This window comes from Anas platyrhynchos, chromosome Z (genome assembly GCF_047663525.1).
Source record: "Anas platyrhynchos isolate ZD024472 breed Pekin duck chromosome Z, IASCAAS_PekinDuck_T2T, whole genome shotgun sequence".
In the NCBI taxonomy this organism is placed as follows: domain Eukaryota; kingdom Metazoa; phylum Chordata; class Aves; order Anseriformes; family Anatidae; genus Anas; species Anas platyrhynchos.
Window position 1 is genome coordinate 40682550 of NC_092621.1, and position 18491 is coordinate 40701040.

Sequence of the window (18491 nt, forward strand, 5' to 3'; positions counted from 1 at the left end):
AACTGGTCAGAATGTTTACTTGAAATGGTAGTATTTGACTTTCAAGTTCACTTCTCATTAGTAAAAAAAAAAAAAAAAATCCAAATAAATGTTTAGTTATTGCCTTAAGATTTCTGAGTTTTTAAGACCAAGAATATGGTACAAGAAGTTGCCGCTGGAATGAATTCCTCAGTTTGGGAATAAATATATGGGAAATAAAATGGACTGCATCTGACTGGATAAACTAACATTCTAGAAATAATTTGAGTTCATTTCAGAACTTAAATTATTTATCAATAAAATACACTGACATGAGTTCTGGTCATTACCATTTACAATATGTTTGACCCACTGTCAAAGATCTGATTGTGTAGGTCACAATAGAAAAACAAGACAAAACCAGTAAAAAAGATCATCCTGTTTTAACTAAGCTGAAAAATATTCTGTCTTATTGTATTTCTTGTGACTATTCAGTATTTTTATTAGGCTGGTCTGAAATAATCATAAATACGACAATCATTCATTTTGCGTCATGTAAATAATACAGACATTTCAAATAACTACTCAGTTTCCAGACAAATGCAGTTACTTCTTAGCTCCACTTAATTATCCAACACTTCACCATTAACTAGTTTAAAAAATACGTTTTCAGGAAAAACATTTTTAGATTCTTTTTCCAGGTACTTACTTGATTGCCTAGCTCTAAGTTTTCCGAGTATACTGCAATTTGCCGTTTCATTCGCTCCTCATCTGACAAAGTGTTGGCCAAAATGACAAGTACATCAACCCCATATTTATCTATGAATGCTTTCAGCTCACCAAGGAGACTCCTGTGTAATGCACAGTCCTGAAATATGGTAAAAAACGTAAAGAAACATCAGTGTATTTTCCTAGCTCATCCCATACAAATCTGTAATGAAAATATCAAGAAACGTTAGCATACCTCAGTTGCTGTAACTGGCAAGAGAATTCCACTTAGACTAGTGCAATGTAGAATTATCTAGATTTTGCAATATAAACCATACATCTCTCTTTCTGAGCAGAGGATATAATGCACAAAGTGCAAATATCCCTCTTCAGTCATCACTTCAGAGAACTGAAAATGAAAACATTCTCGGAAATTTTATTTTTGCCATTATGCTTCTGTTTGTATTTGAGAAATTTTTTGTCAACTTCAAGCTAAGCACAATGTCATATGCTATAGTTGTTCTGATGCTGCCAAGCTACACTAGTCCTGAATAAACAGCAGTTCATCATAAACACAAAACAACTGTATATGCAGATTGGCATGTTATTCCCTTGCATCTGTCTCCTACCTGATAAATTACTGTTTTGGTAAGATATATACAAATACTATTCATTAATCTGCTCAGATATGTCCACAAAATGTGTCTCCCTCCCTGTAAGTTGAACTTAAAACAATCTATTTGTCAAATGCTTTGGAAGTAGATTCTTGCCTAGATTAGTAATGAAGTTCTGCTTTGATGTTTGTATAGCACTTCACAATTCGCTTTATGTGAGATTCATGCAGATTACGGCACAAGCAGAAGTCAGCTATCAGTTTATTGGCGGACATTCAGATATGAAACCTGAATAGGGAAATACAGTGAAGAATTATGAGGAATAAAGTTTGAATGTCCAAATTGGTAACATTTTTTGAAGGCTCAGGTACTGGGTATATTCGAAAAAGTCCCAAAACATGCTTAAGCATGGGAAAGTGACTTTAGTTATTCCAGTTGGAATACTTATGAACTGTTGGAATAAAAAATTTGAACTAGAACAGATTAAAAACTATCTGAAGATCCTCCTTAATATATATAAGATCCTCAGTAACTCCTTATCTCAGCTGCTCACTCACAGCCAATTCAAGCTGATGGGAGGTCAAAGGGAAGGACATGGTCCAATTGTGGATCTAGTCTGTACAGTGTTTTATGACTGTACATAAGGTAGATAAATGATCAGTCTAAAAAACATCTAGCCTTCAAGCCTCATGATGCTATAGCTTCTATATTGCATCTATACTCATCCTAACCTTAATTTGCATTCATTTCTGACAGAATAAAGGAGATCTTGACATGGCCTTATGTAAATCCCTATTCTCAGGTAATTCATTACCTCCGGTAAAGTAATTATTTTGAAAATATTTGATCACAGACATTATATTCACAGCAACTACTATAGTTGGGCATAAGGTGGAACTACAAACAGAAGCAATGTTAACCATATTCATGAACTTTTCAGAACCCAGAATCTGTGCAGAACAAAGACCACCACCAGCATTTAAGAAATCTACGAGCACTGTCAGCATGAAAAATGTCTAATGGTCATCCATACTAAAAATATCTGTTTTAATAAGAACAAATAATACATGGATATTCCCAAAATGCACCTCCGTAAATCAGTATAATAAAACTAGAAAGCAACAATTTAATGCCATGTAAGTTAACTCTCTTGTTCACATGCTGGAAGAAAGGAGTTGGCTTTGTCTTACACTGTTGAAAAATGCAGACCAAGGATGCTAGAACAAGTGCTGAGGCTGACAGCCAGCAAAGAACAATTAGTCAGAAGTGGTGAAGTAGCCAGCTGTGCTACCTGTAGTGCTCCTGATCGGGAGACTCATTAAAGGTTAAAGAGATAATCTGAAAAGGCACAGGCCTGAGCTATGCATGCAGCACATACAATGTGGCCCTCCGGCTGTGCTGTGCTGTACATTGTCGTTGGACGCTGAATAAGCTCCACCATCTAACTATAAGAGAGGACCCTGCAGGCAGCTCCCACTCAGTACTAGTGACTGCACCATCCATGTGACCTTGCCTTTATCTAACAGAGAAGCATGGAGTTCTCGTGAGAACATCCTTTCTGTTTGACAGTAGAAACAACGAATGGACTTACTTCCTTGAAAACAAACAAACATACAAACAAACATACAAACAAACAAACTTTTAATACCTCAACTGACCAAAAGGGGGAAATCTATTCTGTAGTCAGGGTCTGCCCAGTGTGCTGTAATGGGTCAGAGCCTGTTTGATGTTACACCCGTCACGGTTCCAAGCAACCAAAGGGACATAAGTTTATCTGTAATGTTCCCTCCCTGTAGTATTAGCTCTAGCACATAGTATTTTAAAAGATACCTTACAGAGTCTGCACGTCTTTCTTACTGGGATCAAGACAGAGCGGTGCCGCCTGGTGCAAAACACTATCAAGTGATAAGAGACTGCTCAGAGCAGCATGGGAAAGGGTTTAGCTACATGTATGCTACTGCTGTACACCACATCTTTAAACAAAACATTCAGATTATTTTCAGATGTTAGGTATGTTTTACAGTGACATCAAATTAGCAGTAACATGTCAGTATACAAATATATGTCAGTAATTTGTCAGTATACAAAGTCATTAAGGTATGTCAAAACACAGGCTAGGACAAACAAGATGATGCTGATTACAGCCAATCCATTAATTTTGTAAACTTTACCTCACAAAATTTATCCTTCAGAAGACTTCCTAACAAAATAGTCATTATTCAGCAAAGGTATGAAACCCACGACTATATTTATTCTGTGGAATCAGGAAGAAGAGACAAGCTTCTCACACCACTATTGCATAAACACTTATTAACATTCAAATAATACCTGAGAACATAAGCTACTATTTTCTTCCCAAACACTGTAACTTGAATAATTAACAATAAATATTTCTCATCAGTTGTTACCTCTATTAATGAAGTAATGTTATTTAATGAAGTAACAACTTAAAAATGAAACACTTGGTAAACAGGCATTGTTAAAAAATGGGTCAAAAAGATTTGCTGGAAAATGCAGCTGACTAAGCAATGAAAAAAGACAAGATCAGATTATACATCCTACAGCATCCTCATTCTATCTGATGAATTTTTTTGGTTGACTGGACTATAAATGAAAATATTATTTCAATCATTAATTTTAAAGTAAGCAAAGGTAATTTTACTAGTGCTAACAAATATTACCAATCAACTTTTGAAACTTAGTTTACTCCTACCCCCTAAAACATCTATTATATATACTCTTTTTAATTAATACCAATGACACAATTCAAACAGTACAATCATTCATTCATTCAAATATATGGATTTCCGTAAACAATAAAATCTTATAAATTAACAAAGACTATGTATTGAAAGATATAGTAGACATATGGACTCTTCCACAAATTTGCTAACCTAAGTAAATAACCAGAATGTTGCATATATTGTAAATGCTAACAGAAGATAAAACATTTCTTTCAAAAATGTAAAAAATGCTATTCATTTTAACAGTTAAGCTGATACATCCCAAATTAATTACAAGCATTGTAAAATGTGTTGATGAACTAGCATAGGAGGAAATGCACTGGTTTGGAGCCAAACTAGGACAAAGGTCAGCCAGTTATACATTTTATACTTTTTTTCCTTACTTTATTAGCATAGCTTGGCTTAAATGTTAACTCATATTTGCAGTGTACAGCAGATACAGCATATATAAGCAGTATCGGTTGTAATGCCCTCCAAATATCCTATAACAAAGAATGGACTGCTGGTTTACTTGAAATGAACTATACCTGAAATAAATAGAATATAATAGTAAATGTATTTTACATACCCACTGGCAATATAGTTAATAGCAATATAGATGCTGTAGAAATTTAGTATCTTAGCATCTGTAATAAATTTGTGCATTTGCTTGTCTAATGCATATAAATACAGTGCTACAACATAAAAATATGGTGAACATTCTGAAACTTTTTTTTAATCATTCAGCTAAACAGAATGAGAAAGCTTAAGAAATTTGCAGATTTTGAAGCATTTTTGAACATGACCTGCTTTCAATTATTATGCAGTTTTGCTGGGAAATACAATGCAAATTTTAGGTAGGTTGTACATTGGAACTTATTTCTCTGAAACTCAACTTTATTACAGCAACTTCTTTTTTTAATTTAATAGCTAACATGATGACAAACTTGTACAAGCCTCTAAATTAATCAAACTCTCAGAAATATTCAGAAATAATTTGTAATTTCTCCCTTGCTACACTTTCTGATTCATGAAGCCAACAGCCAATTACCCAAGCGATCACTGTAAACGTATATTACACACACTTCTGATTCTTCTGAGCTAACTGTGTCAATATTAACCTGACCAAATTAAGAACAAACTGTCTCTTTTGTTCTTCACACTCTTCACATGGAGAGCACAATATGGCTTTTGTCAGAGGTGCTCCATCATTTTGGCTTAAGGAAACTGTCAGTATAGTTTGGGATTCGTTATTCATGGGCAGATACCCTGATGGGTCTAATGAAGCCTTTCTGCTGACAACTCATTTGCTAAAAATACCCAACCATCACAAAATATAAATGAGGAGTATCACTGTATCCCATTACAGTTTTCACAATCAAAACAATTATCACTATCCAGAAGTCAATACATACTGTTTCACACTGTATTCTCTTAATATTTCATGGTCAGTACTTCTGCATTCCGGTTTATTTCTGCGTGATCACTGATAAAACTTTATGACATACTTAAATTGCAATATAATAGGGTAAACACCAATGTTATAGCACACATGCAGAGCTAACAGTCTGTGTGCCATTTGTTGTAAATCCAGCTAATTACTAGAAGCCCCCGCCTAAAATAAAAATAAAATTTTAAAAAACAAACAAGCAAACAAAAAGAAGCAAAAAAGATTCTTTTTTTTTTTATAAAAGTTTTTGGGTAAGGTCACTAAAAGTCAGAAAATAGTATAAACGGTAGAGTGCTTGTAAGACTGCACCAGAAACACGGACAAGTGTATTCACTTTTTGACCCCTTCTTTGTATCAACACCACTGGTGCAAACACACTATACAGGATTCATGCTTTCTATAAGGAAACACATTTCAATGCACACATTTTTCTAGTGTGCATTTCAATATACTAAATAGCAGCACTGCCGTACCAGTATTTATCATTCTTCTGAGAAGAACAGAAGTAGCGGCTCATTTTGCAGTCAGTTTCCAGCCCTTTCCTCTCAGTGCTGCTGCCCAAAGTTTCCAAAGAGAAATAGGTATCAGTCCCAAACCAAGCAGCAGGAGAACAAGCATCTGAGAGCTTGTGCTATGCTGTTCTACAGAGTCCCGTTACAACTGACATTCCACTTCAGGCATCTTTAGCTCAACTTGGTAATAAATCTAACCAGGAAGTATAGGACTGTGAAACACTGTGCGGAATTTGTCATGGGTGTCTGTTTGACCTCACTCCCTTTACTGTAGGTGACAGCTGTGTTCTTGCAGTGTCTATCATTTTCATCAAAGGCAGAACAACTCAAAAAAAAAAAAAAAAAAAAAAAAACAAAGCAAAGAAAGAATTCATCTATAATAAAAGAAATAATCATGCTTTGTTCAAGGGAAGTGTTTTTAGCCTCCTTCACACTAGACTACCCTTTCTACAGCACTCTTCTATTTTTTGCTAGTATGTCTTAACAATGATCCACTCTTCAGGAAAGAAGATTGCAACTATGCTTTTCCTCACACTTTATATAAGTACAAATTCTGTGTATTCAAATTCAGGCTCACACATTTTTATCTGTGTTTTACTAGTACTTATAAAGATGTCTGTGTTAAGTTAAATATATGTATACATTTAAATTTGGTCAGGCAAGCAACCAAGCTTCAGTTTCATTATTCCATATTTTCAGAGGAAAATTCACTATTCACATTTCGAATTTAGCTGCTGGGTTACCACGTCTCCACATATCACAACACATTATGACATCCGTATATCAGAGGAATGTTGTAATGTCCCCTTTAGTTTAGAACATTCTCCTTCCTGCTGGAGCACCTGCCATCGGCAGGGTTCACTATCAAGAATGAGGACTGGAACCACCAGCTGAAGGAACACAAATTCTTATTCAATAAGCAAAACAAATCTCCCCTGACTGCCGAGGCAGTATAACTAACTGTCTGATGTACAACAGTTCAAAAGGCTCCCTGGTGTCTGTGCACATACCCTCGAAGAATGAAACTTATCAGAAGGGACTGAGGTGTCCTTAGAAGGTGCTGCTGTTACTACATGAGATAAAAAACATCAAGTGATTTGTATAAAGAAGCACATGTAACAGTGTGAATACTGTTGCAATGTGCATGGGAATGACATGACACCTCCGTTTCGAAGTGGGTCTTTAAAAGTCAGCCTCCATAATATAGCTAAAAGGACAAAGCAGAAAACTTGTAATTGTAGCAATATGACTTGCTGCATGAAGGAAGCTACAGGTAAACGCACTCACACTATGGTAAAATGTATTCCCACCAGGTCATTTTGAAGGCTGAGGTAAGTACATACGTGCTTTTCTGAAGCAAACTGCACAGAAAGCAGTCTTGTATTTTGAAACCACAGTTGTAAGTATTCAAAGTCTAAAGGTAAAGGGATTCTGGGATCTGGTCATGCACCACACTTAAAAGCAAACATCACCTGTAAAAAATATGCACATAATATGTACAAAATAAAGAAGAAAAAACTCTATGCTAAAGTACAGAACAGTATATACAATCTAATATATTACTTGTCTTAGAAACTTATAAGAAAAAGGGAAACAATAATTCTTATGTCTTAGTTTTCAACAGGCCATGTGGTTAAAGCATAGGATATACTTTTTATTTTCCTTTGTATAATTCTGCTTTCTAATGCTAGGTTACCTCATCTGATTTTTCCACAGCTTGTAAATCAATTAAAAAATACTGAAAAGACACAACCTACCACTTCAGTTACAAGGTTCATTTAATCACATACAATATTTGATTTCACCGTTGACTGATTAGCAAGTGGCAACAAGCAAAAGGCTGCCTTGCCAGAGCTGATGATTTAAAACATAAGAAACATCACAAGCATCTACATACTGACCATGAACTGTCTATTTTAGCCAGCTAAGTCTCAGGTGTAAATTCATAAGCCATAATTCATACCTTACAAAATAACTCCCATGCAAACATGGTAACAAAAAAACACATTTCTGGCTGTCAAGAAAATTTCTGGCAAAATTAATCAACCATTCATCCATTCAGGCTCTTTGCATACCCTTTTGTCAAAGAGGGAATACTAAGAGATTTCTTTCCTCTTCCACGCACTCATTGCAATGGTTTGTAGAATCCATCAAGCCTGAGTTGATTTATTGAACTGTCTTATAGCTCAGCAGTATAACTATAGCAAATGAACTGGTAACTTCTCCAAAAACAGCAGTGATTCAACAATATCTGGTTTATTTAATTCCTTCTAACTTCAGATTAGCAATTTCTTAAAGGGACTGACTTGCATTCTTTAAAAGTTTTATCTGCAATCTTATACCTGCATAGATATCCTCATATTTTGTTTTTGCTTTTTTTTTTTTTTTTTTTTTTGACATTTACCAGAGAAATTTTTGATTTACAACTATCTGCAGAATCTACCTAAACCTCCACATCTTTCACACTACCTACTGTGGTTCTATCACTAGTCAATAGGTGTTTTATAACTAAATTCAATAGTTAGGGATAACACTGACATGGACATTTATGTGAGCTATCTTATTCATCATGCTATGAATACTCAAAAATAATTACCCAGTTAAAGTGCCTACCTATTTCTTTAATTATGTAGACAATTTTGCATACATATTCAACTATTTCTGTATTTATCTAATTCCATCACTTGTAATGAGAAATGTTTTTTTTTTTTTTTTTTTTTAAAAAAGTAGTTAAGGCACAAAAAATAGAGATATGACAAGCAGTTTGAAACACAGTTTAAACACGGATTTTATTGCTGAGCATCGTCCATTGAACCCCATGGAGCACATTTATCACTCACCAGCGTTGCATTTTTCTTCATAAAGATATATGACCTTTGCCTATTAGATTTCATTAGCAGGGCACCATACAAGGCTCCTCTGCAGATGACAGGATAGAAAGCTAAACAACCTCGCCTGAAGGATTTGTGAGAACAAGCCCATCTTCAATCTTTGTCCCTGGGAGGCACTTCTAACACCTGCCAACCACAGCACTATCATCAGAAAAACATTTAGAGATTTATCTTCAGGCTGGTGATTATAAGAGATAATTTGTTTGGAGTATGGATAAAGTTGGTCTAGCATAAACAAACTAGAAGCTCAAATTATACGACGAACCTCATTAACTATTGATTTAACCACTGCAAATCCATGAACAAATGTTGTATCAAAATGTTAATTCTTCCTGAAGATATAATCAAGGGAAAAAAAATGCCAAGGCAGGATGGTTTAAAAATGCTGAGCTATTCTTATGGGTGCTTTTAATGCCTGCAGTTTAAATTTGAAATGGAGACTTACTTCATTGTAACAATGGCAATGATATTCTGTTGCCATTTTCCCATAAGCATATAATCTTGTCTTTACAAAAAGTGCTGTATCTCTTTAGTTGCTGCTCCTATAGAGGAATGAAAGAGTGATTCCACTCTTACAAACACTTTTTTGTGTGGAGGCAGCAAGACTAGAGTGTAAAAACAGTCTCAATAGCAAAAAGTTAGCAATACTGTAAATAAATACCATCACAGGCAGTTTGAAAAAATAAGTATGTATTTATATCATTTATATTTTAGCTACTTCATATATCATGCATGTCCTCCTAATCTTTGAAAATTACTTTCACTCAGGCTAATAAATCATCAGGTCCTCACCCATGAGCATATTTAGGAATAATGTAGCATAGTTGGTCCTGAAGGCAGTAACTGCTTGCTGTTCTACAATGGAAGCCAACCCTGCCCCCTCCTTGCTAAAGTAGAGAAAAGTGCAGCAAGACTTCCTGCTGTAATCCAGACAGAGCCAATGTCTCCACCTGACATTCTTGAGATGCCCAGCAGCATTCTAGTTCACTGTGCCTCTGTCACCTTCCTTCTTTCTTAGGTCCACTGCACTGGGGAAAAAAAAAGCTCATTTGTGCATAGGAAGTAGAAGGAAACCTGCAGCTCTTTCTCCAGTATGGCACTCTCAACAAATGAGTGGTATTTAAAGTGAAATTGTTAGTTTGTCAGGAGGAATAAATAAATAAATAAATAAATCTTTTGGAAGTATTTCCCTTCATTCTGAGTGCTTCTTACACAGCAATGTAGTCATGCAGATGGAGGCCATCCATGCAAATTAACCTTACATCATTTTAAGTTGTTCAAAGATTATATTTTATATCCCAAGTTACTGATTTTGTTCCATCACATTTACTTTGCTAATTCATGTAAGCATTTCACATTCTAACTATAGGAACAAACAAACCACTGTTACTTATTTGTTAAGGCTATTTTGCTTTATTTACATAGGCAGGCAAGTGACTTAGCAAGATGTTACTGATGCAGGCATATCCAGGCATCCAGGTTTGTGTAGGACCCACACCTTTTTTCCGCATTAAAAACCCTACTTTGAAAATGATCAGCTGATAAAAAATAATTATTTAAATAAATAAATAAAAAGAATAATTTGTGGATTCAGACCTAGTCCTTTTAATACATTTTAATTTTTTTACAGTTTTGTTTTTCATCAACCTTTTAAAATTGTTGAAGCTCTGTATATCTCTCAGGCACCTCTTTTTCTGCTTTTCTAAATGATCTTCTAAATGAAGCTTTTCTAAATGAGCTTCTTGTCTCCTCTCTTAGTCTTTTGACTTCAAATCATTATTCTCAAAAACTGTACTTCTTCCATTCATTCTTCTAATGCCTATTTATTCCTGCACATTTTCTTTCTCCAGTCTAGAAATTCCTGACTTACTTTTTACTTCCTCTAGTACCAGTCATGAACTCATTCTCTTTCCTAATGCAATTGCATGTTCAGCAAGAACCACAGATACCACTTAAGTAATTTAATTTTAACTTTTTAAAAGATTAGAAGACTATTGCCCCAAGTTTCTCTAACTGACATTTCCTGTTAAAGCAAAATGTTTTTGATTACACCTCAGTCTTTATTCTGCCTTTATCTTTCGGTTCACTTAGGTGTTTACATTTAGGGAGCTGAGATCTGCTTTGAAATGCTCCTGTATAACCGGAATCTCTGAGTATTAAATAATTAAAATAGTAATTATTACCATTAGGTGTTCACTCTGTAAACCTGGAAGAACAAGCCAATTCAGAATGTGAAGAACCAGAAGTTAAAGGAAAACCTCCCACTGACTTCAAAGGATTTTGGCAAAAACCAACGATGTACCTGTTAATCCCCCCATGAGCTTCGTACACATTTCTCAGGCATCCAAGTTTAACAAAATGTCCTTTAAGAGAGTCAAAGTTCATTGCTATGTAAACACTTTTTAGAAATGCATTTTGAATTATTTGGGTTGTTGGTTTTGCAACAACATCTCTGGCATCTTGCTTAGCCACAAAATGCCCATGTTGCCTCATTGGGTAGCCCTCATCTAGAACAACTAGAGGCAAGAGTAGCTCATTTTCCATGCTCATTCAGTTCACGTCATTGCTGGGGAAGCTGAACATCTTGATTCAAGACACACTGAAACAAGCAGGGCTCAGTCTGTTTTCAGTGGAATTGGCTTTCATCTCATTTGCACTGGCAGTTCCTAAATACAAACTAGGAATTGAACAGAGGTTATCAAATACTGTACACCAAACTTAGCCACCAAAAAAGAAAAAGCCAGTTTGCTTACAAATAATAATTGTAATTCTGTTTTCCTTTTTTTTTTTTTTTTTTTGTAAATCATTTCAGTCTTTTTTGTAAATCATTTAAGTTTTCCTAAGGATTCTTCTAATAAGCACTTACAGTTATGCAAGAAAAATGCCTTTAGCAACTCATTTGTTAAACAGTCAGTTCCTTCAGAAGAGATAAAAGGAGTCATTACTAACCCAAGCAAAAACAGGATAAAGTTCTTTGCCAATGCCTGTCAGAAGACACGATTATGCTGGGCAGTAGTTCAGCAGCAGCACCCTTGTCTCTGTTTTACACTTACAGTAGCTAAGACTTTACCATTTAGATTGTTCAAGTTTCTGAGAACAAAATACAAGCTGTGTTTGAGACAGAATTTGGATGACTACTGGCACACAAAGCATAACTCTCCAGCAAATGTGCTTTACTCAAGTTGTATGTTTCACAAAGTTATGCATTGCTCTCTCCATAGATGAGTTAAAGTGAAAACTGAGGCACAATGCAAGGCAGTGCCCTGAGTCCAACTCAGAGTTAACCACTCAGGCACAGGACCACAGCTCTGATGGCACTTGGATGTAAATCTAGTTTAATAACCACTTGCCCTCAGGGACAAAAGGAGATGAAATACATTTAATATGGATCAAATTTTACTTGATACTTACCTGGAACCCTCAATGTTTAGAAGGATGTCTAAGACTGTGTAAGAAGAAAAAAAAAAAATATATATTTTATAAATATATATATATTATATAAAATATCTATATAATATATAGATATTTTTTGTTGGCTAAAGAACAATAACAGAGTAATACCCCCAGTCTTGTTGGTATTGGCAAACGAAAACAGGTTGTAAATTATAAGAAGCAGTTAAATCACTACAATCTTAATTTAAGCCTAATCTGTCTATGTCCAATACTTTGTTACCTGAATAAAGGGATAGGTAAATTGTAGAGCCAGATAGCATAGTTAATAAATATATTTAAATACAAACTCAATAAATAACACACTAAAAAATTAACAACAAAGTAAATATATAGTAAAGTAACATCACATGCTTGAATAAACCACAGGCATGCTATGCATAGCTGCAGTTCCTTAAAAACCTTTATTTACCCTCTACCTTGTGAGTGCTGTCATGCATGATCTCTGAAGCATCTAACACAGTAAGGAAAAAGGAAGTACGTATCAGCAATACTAAAGCAAAAGTTCCTCTAACAAATTTATCAGCTTATTGACCAAGTTATATATTGTTATTCATTAACTTCACTATAGTCTCTTGAAAATTTGTGGCTTTAAGACCAAGGTTTTGAAAACAATTCTTTAAATGTTAAATTTGTGTTGTCTCAACATTTATGTAAATTAAGTAAACACAGGGCAGCCAAATTTCTAATAGTAAGATCTGAATACATTTTAAAGACATACTAAAGACACCGAAGTGAAGACATTTATGGAAGTAAAAAAAAAAGAAGTGCACAAGCACCTTATTACTGAGGCCCAGAGTTAAGGATTTTGTATACTGTCAGCTCAGTTTTAGAATGCTCTCACTTCGGTTTCTTTAGTGAAATTGATGCCCTGATGGTTCAAGGCCTCATTTATTTTCTGAAAATATTTTAGAAAATGATAACATGCGAATGAGAAAAATGGGGCTCCAAATGGCACCCAGACTTGCTTTAAACCATGAAAGAATCCATATGGAGGAATAACACAAGTGCTTTACCTCTGCTACACTGTATGTTGCAAAGCCATCCATTGATGAGTGCTAAGAAGAGGCATATACCAGAACTCTTACTACACTATCACAAATATGCAGTACCTTGTAAGTAGTAAAGTAAAGCATCTTTTAACAACTTGCATGTTAAATGACACAACTACAATATTACTCTAGTTTTAGCCTCTTGTAGCTCTGGGAAGACAGAACAAGCAATGGTATCACAGATCTACAGCTCTTTTGGTGAAGATGCTATTATCACAACCCTTAACAGAAACAAAATTTTAATCCCCCTTTCTGTGAAATAAAATAAGAGAACGGTCCAGATCTACAAAGGCACAAGGGCACCAGCTTACATCAGTTTACTATAAAGTGCTCACCCTTTGACACTTTCCTCTTGCAAAACCAACTGACCATGTCTCTGCTGCATGCTCTACACTTGGGCAGAGCATTGTTCTTTCATTCTGTCTGTGGTTTATCTCCACCTCTGTACTTCCACCAGGAAGGAGAAAATGAGTGATGAGAGGAAATAGCAAAAGACATGGCATCCTTTGACAGTCCTCTTGGCAAAAAGCAGATATGGGAGAGGAGAAAGATTTGACAAAGCAACTAGTAGAAAGAGGTGAGGCAGGGTCTCCATAAAATTGGCATATGAGTTTGTAATGGAATAGTAACTGTAGAGAATTCCTGGTTAACTTATGTTGCATTCATAGAATAAAACACTGGAAAACAGAAGATACAAGAAGAAACAGGAAACAAAGAATGTGCAGCAGCAAGCATTACATCATCAGAGTGTGAGCATTACAAAAAAAGGGGGGGGGAGGGGGCAGACAAGAAGTCTTGATCAAAAGATGTTTAAAATCTGATTTTTCCACCAAGCTTTAGTCTTTTATTCTTGCTAATCCACCAGATGGTGCACTTGCAGCATCCATGATAAGGCTATGTGCATCTCTACCCTTGTACGTAGACACAGGCAAATTCCACTCCATGGGTTTTCTTACCTGCTTCTGAAGGGACAATTTATATAAGATACTAACACTTAAACTGTTTCTGAAATACAAGAATTTTTAGATAGTTCTTAGCTCATAGATTTTTCAAAATTTCATTAGAAGTCTTAGTAATTTTGGTGGCAGCACAGTCTACAGACCATACATTAAACCTATGGCATCTGGTATCTAGTGTGGTGCTTGAATTGGTGAATGACAGCATGACATCAATTAAGAGTTGTAATAATTCAGTTATTACTCTTAGTAACAACTGAAGATTTATTTTGTTGCCTAAGGTTTTAACCTGGAAACATTTCATCTCATCAGAGCTGTGTGTTTCTGCTACAGTCACAGAGAAAGCTTTGCAGCTGTTCAGGTTAATGTGTTTCTGTTAGTCCACTGACATTTAAACTGGAGGATACACAGCATTCTTCAAAGCTTGATTGGCACACTGAAGTACAATGTGTAATCAGTGTTAATCTCCTAGTCTATTACCACTGTCTTTCATAATCTACATATATTTTACAAAAATCTTTAGAAAGAAATGCTGTCAGAGCAAATGATGCATCAAATTCAAACAGGCCATCAAGATTGCTAATGGATTTTAATAGCAGCTATTACAGCATAATGGTATTTTCCCAACAGCTGTTTGTTTATAAAATTTTCAGTTTACAAGACCTTTATGTCCAATCCCAGGAGACATCCCTCAATTCATTTATAATCATTTGGTTCAACCTACACATAAATGCTGCCTTATTCACATTGGGTGTGTTTGTATACGTGCGTAAGACATTACCAACTACCAGAGTAATGAAAATGACAGGGAACCTTACAAGCTAAACAAATTAGTGTGTATTTTTCAACTTCTAACAGCAAATAAGCTTTTTATGTTTCTTCTGTCTCCCTACACATGAATAGCTCATCGCAACCGAGGAACAGCTGCCTGGATTATAGCCTATTCCGTGTCTCAAAATGACATATGATTATTTGTTTAGTTCCATGTAGTTACACCTGTTTAAGGTTTTGAAACATAATGCTAGGTATCACAAGGGCATAAACAGGGCAACTGGCCAGCAGACAGTGGCATAATGCAGCCTGCAGAAATGCAGGAGAATCATTAGAGGAAAAAGATCCTGAAAGGCTTCCAAAGTTTGAACTGAACTTGAAGAGCTGCCAGATAAAAAAATAAAAGCACTTTTTTTTTTTTCTTTTGTTGGTACAATCATACATGTATATGTTTGAATCTCTATTAGATCTGAAATGAGAAAGAAACAGAAATAGGAAACTAGGACCCTGCCATGCTTTTCCTGTTGAGTCACATTCAGAATTGAACTGTACTTTATTATAAACAGCTTTTTTTTTTTTTTTTTTGGGGGGGGGCTGGGGTGAAAAAGAAAAAGAGAGCATAACAACAAGTAGAAGCTATGAACTGAGCAGAAAAAATGTTAGTTTTATTGAAGGAATTTTTTAGACCTTGCACTCTTGCAGATGGCTGTTTGATCAGCTTTTTTCTTAATTCTCAAGCTGCATAAGTAACACAAATTTGTAAGTAAAAGTTAATGCTGAAGTTTGTAAAAATGCTTTTTAGTATATGTACTAATGGATACGTTTTTTTTTCCAGAAACATCCAGACCTAATTAATTTTGCATCCATATCATTAGCAAATATCCTACTAGCAACAAACACTGGAAAATTTTTGAGGATACAGGACAAGCCAGAAAAAACATGCATTTCACTTTCAATGATGATCTCTCAGGACAGTAGATGGCTCCAATTTTCCACAGCAGAAAGCTACCACTAAAATTGTAAGTCAAGGCTGTCATTTCCAGAATGGTTTGCAGATAAGGGAGTTAGTATGTAGTAAGGAAGGTATGAATCAATAACCTGTTAAGTGGGTACTGTTTGCAAGTAGTGTTAAGGAAGCTACTTTACCAAAAGGCACCTTTCACCCATACTATAAATGTTTCCACAGGGAATCAGCTTATAAGTAAACTTCAACTACAGCCAGGCTCTGTAAATTCTACCTCTGCAGGTAAATCTCTGAGGTCTTATCTTAGCACTTATCTGTCTCAAGTAATCAGGAAACTTATTAAAAGAAGAATATTTACTTTTTCTTTTTTTCTTCCCATGGAGAGCCTCAACATTCATGAAGATCTACATGGAAAGCTACCTCCTTCTCTGCCTAATCCTTTCAATACCTTAACAACAATACCACAATTTTATTTATTTATTTATTTTTGCCAAGACACGTGGTCTAATATCTAAGGTCTCTTATCTTATGCTTATCTTAGCAGGTCTAGTTTCAGCCTTGCAGCTGACAATAGAGAAGCAATTAGAAAGCACAATCTAAATGTGACCAAGTAATTTCTATCTCTGATCAGCTATATATGAATTGAGACTTAAATAAATGCACCAAACATTTGCATTTATCCACAACTGATTTATAAACCAGGTGGCATCAAAAGATAACAAGGTTACCTCAAGTCTGACTCTTACTAATTATTAGTTACACATTAGCATACTGGAAAGAGCCTGTTTTTTGATAGGTAATTTCATCTTCTTTGAGAACAAAGGGATACTTTACAGTGGCCTACCCAGGGAAAAAAATAAAAAATAATAAGAAAAAAATGTTGTTTCAAGACTGGAATTTTTCCCATTTACCAGTGGACCCCTATATCTTCCATGCTAGCCTCATACCTATGAATATGTCACTAAGTATCTTTGATTTTAACTGATAACTTTGCAGATCTAGAGAAAAAAAGGAGTTTTCCTGCTAGTTTTCCTGCTTTGCTACTTCCTAGAGCTTTATTTTTACTTTGCCTCATCTATGATCTTTCCAGAAGGTTTGTTCAAAGACACTGCAATACTTAGACTTATTCTGAGGTATCACCATAATTTGTATCTACATGAGAAAGGTAGGAAAGGCTATACAGTCTTTTGGCCTACTTGTCTTGGACTGTCATGTTAACACAATGAAAGACCTTGGATTTTCCATGGTTGTCTAAAAGGAAGTTTTAAGCTCAGCTGAAAATACAACAAAGCAAATGAAATCTGAACAATGGCTCTGATAGGAGTTGAAAGCTTACCAATCTTCTCTATTAAGCTTTCTTTTCAAATTTATTAGCTTTTTAAGGAACAGTAAAACTTAAAGCATAGTACCTAAAGCAAACAGCTGAAAATTAGAAAAGGCAATACTCAGACTTCAGACTTGTTTACTCTTAGCTTGTGGAAATAAATTTCTTTAAACAAATCCTATGTATGTTAGACTGCATATTACATATATCGTGTATATATACTGAATATTTCATGTTTCAACAGTGTGCACGTGCATCTATAGATAATCAAAATAGTATATTTGTAAGTATATAAAAACACATATACACTGCTTACATATTTCAGTTCAGATTGATCCAGTACAGCTCACTGGTAAGTAGCCAAGAAATTAAGACAATACATGCAATGTAATATAGAAGAACACAGTTCATCAAAATAGTACAAATACACTGTGGGTCAGCAAATTTACTTGGATTAGAGATGTCATAGATGAAATAGGAATATTCTAAAAAGGACAGATTGCAACAGAACATGCTAATTTATTTTTGGTCTCTCTAAAAAAAGAGTTTGGGTAAAAGATATAAAGCCTAAAACTCTCCCAGTTGATATCACTGTGATCTGAAAAAACAGCAATAGCCATAGGAGCTAAAGCTATTTAGGTGGCTAGAGAAATTCAAAAGCAATAAGAGAGACTCTTTCAAGTACAACTTAAGAGTTATTATGTATTTTATTCATAGCATTTTCCTCACAATTTTAGAATAACTTAGCTGTTTCATTTTCAATTTTGGCAGAGCTCTGCTCAATACAGCACTTGCATCTGCTTTTATAATAAGTATTCTACTTCAAGGGTTAGTTTCCCACAATTTAGGTTTAAAGTCCATCCATGCTCTGACACAACCACAGAAGAAAACAAGCAGTTCCTGCAATTAAAGCTGTTTAGCAACCTGTCTGAGGGACACATAAGATACTCAATTAGCTAGGTTACTCCAAGAATGCTGGAAGACTTTTCTGAGTTTGAATTCCTATTTGAAGAACTCAGTGTATTAACTTCAATTCCTGCCACTGTTAGGGGCTTCCTATAGGATTTACAACACATTCTGCTTCTCCACCTTGTATACCATGCTGACCCAAACAACTT

General features: G+C 35.1%; 1 protein-coding gene across 5 annotated transcripts in view; it reads right to left on the reverse strand.

The window, feature by feature from the left end:
* The window catches only part of PRUNE2 (prune homolog 2 with BCH domain), a 136868-nt gene that overhangs the window by 56160 nt on the left and 62217 nt on the right, over window positions 1–18491 (reverse strand). For all 5 annotated transcript variants that reach the window (XM_038170411.2, XM_038170409.2, XM_038170410.2 and 2 more), the window contains exon 7: window positions 668–826. In XM_038170411.2, coding sequence (XP_038026339.1) covers window positions 668–826 — 159 coding nt within the window. The remainder of the gene's footprint in view (window positions 1–667; window positions 827–18491) is intronic.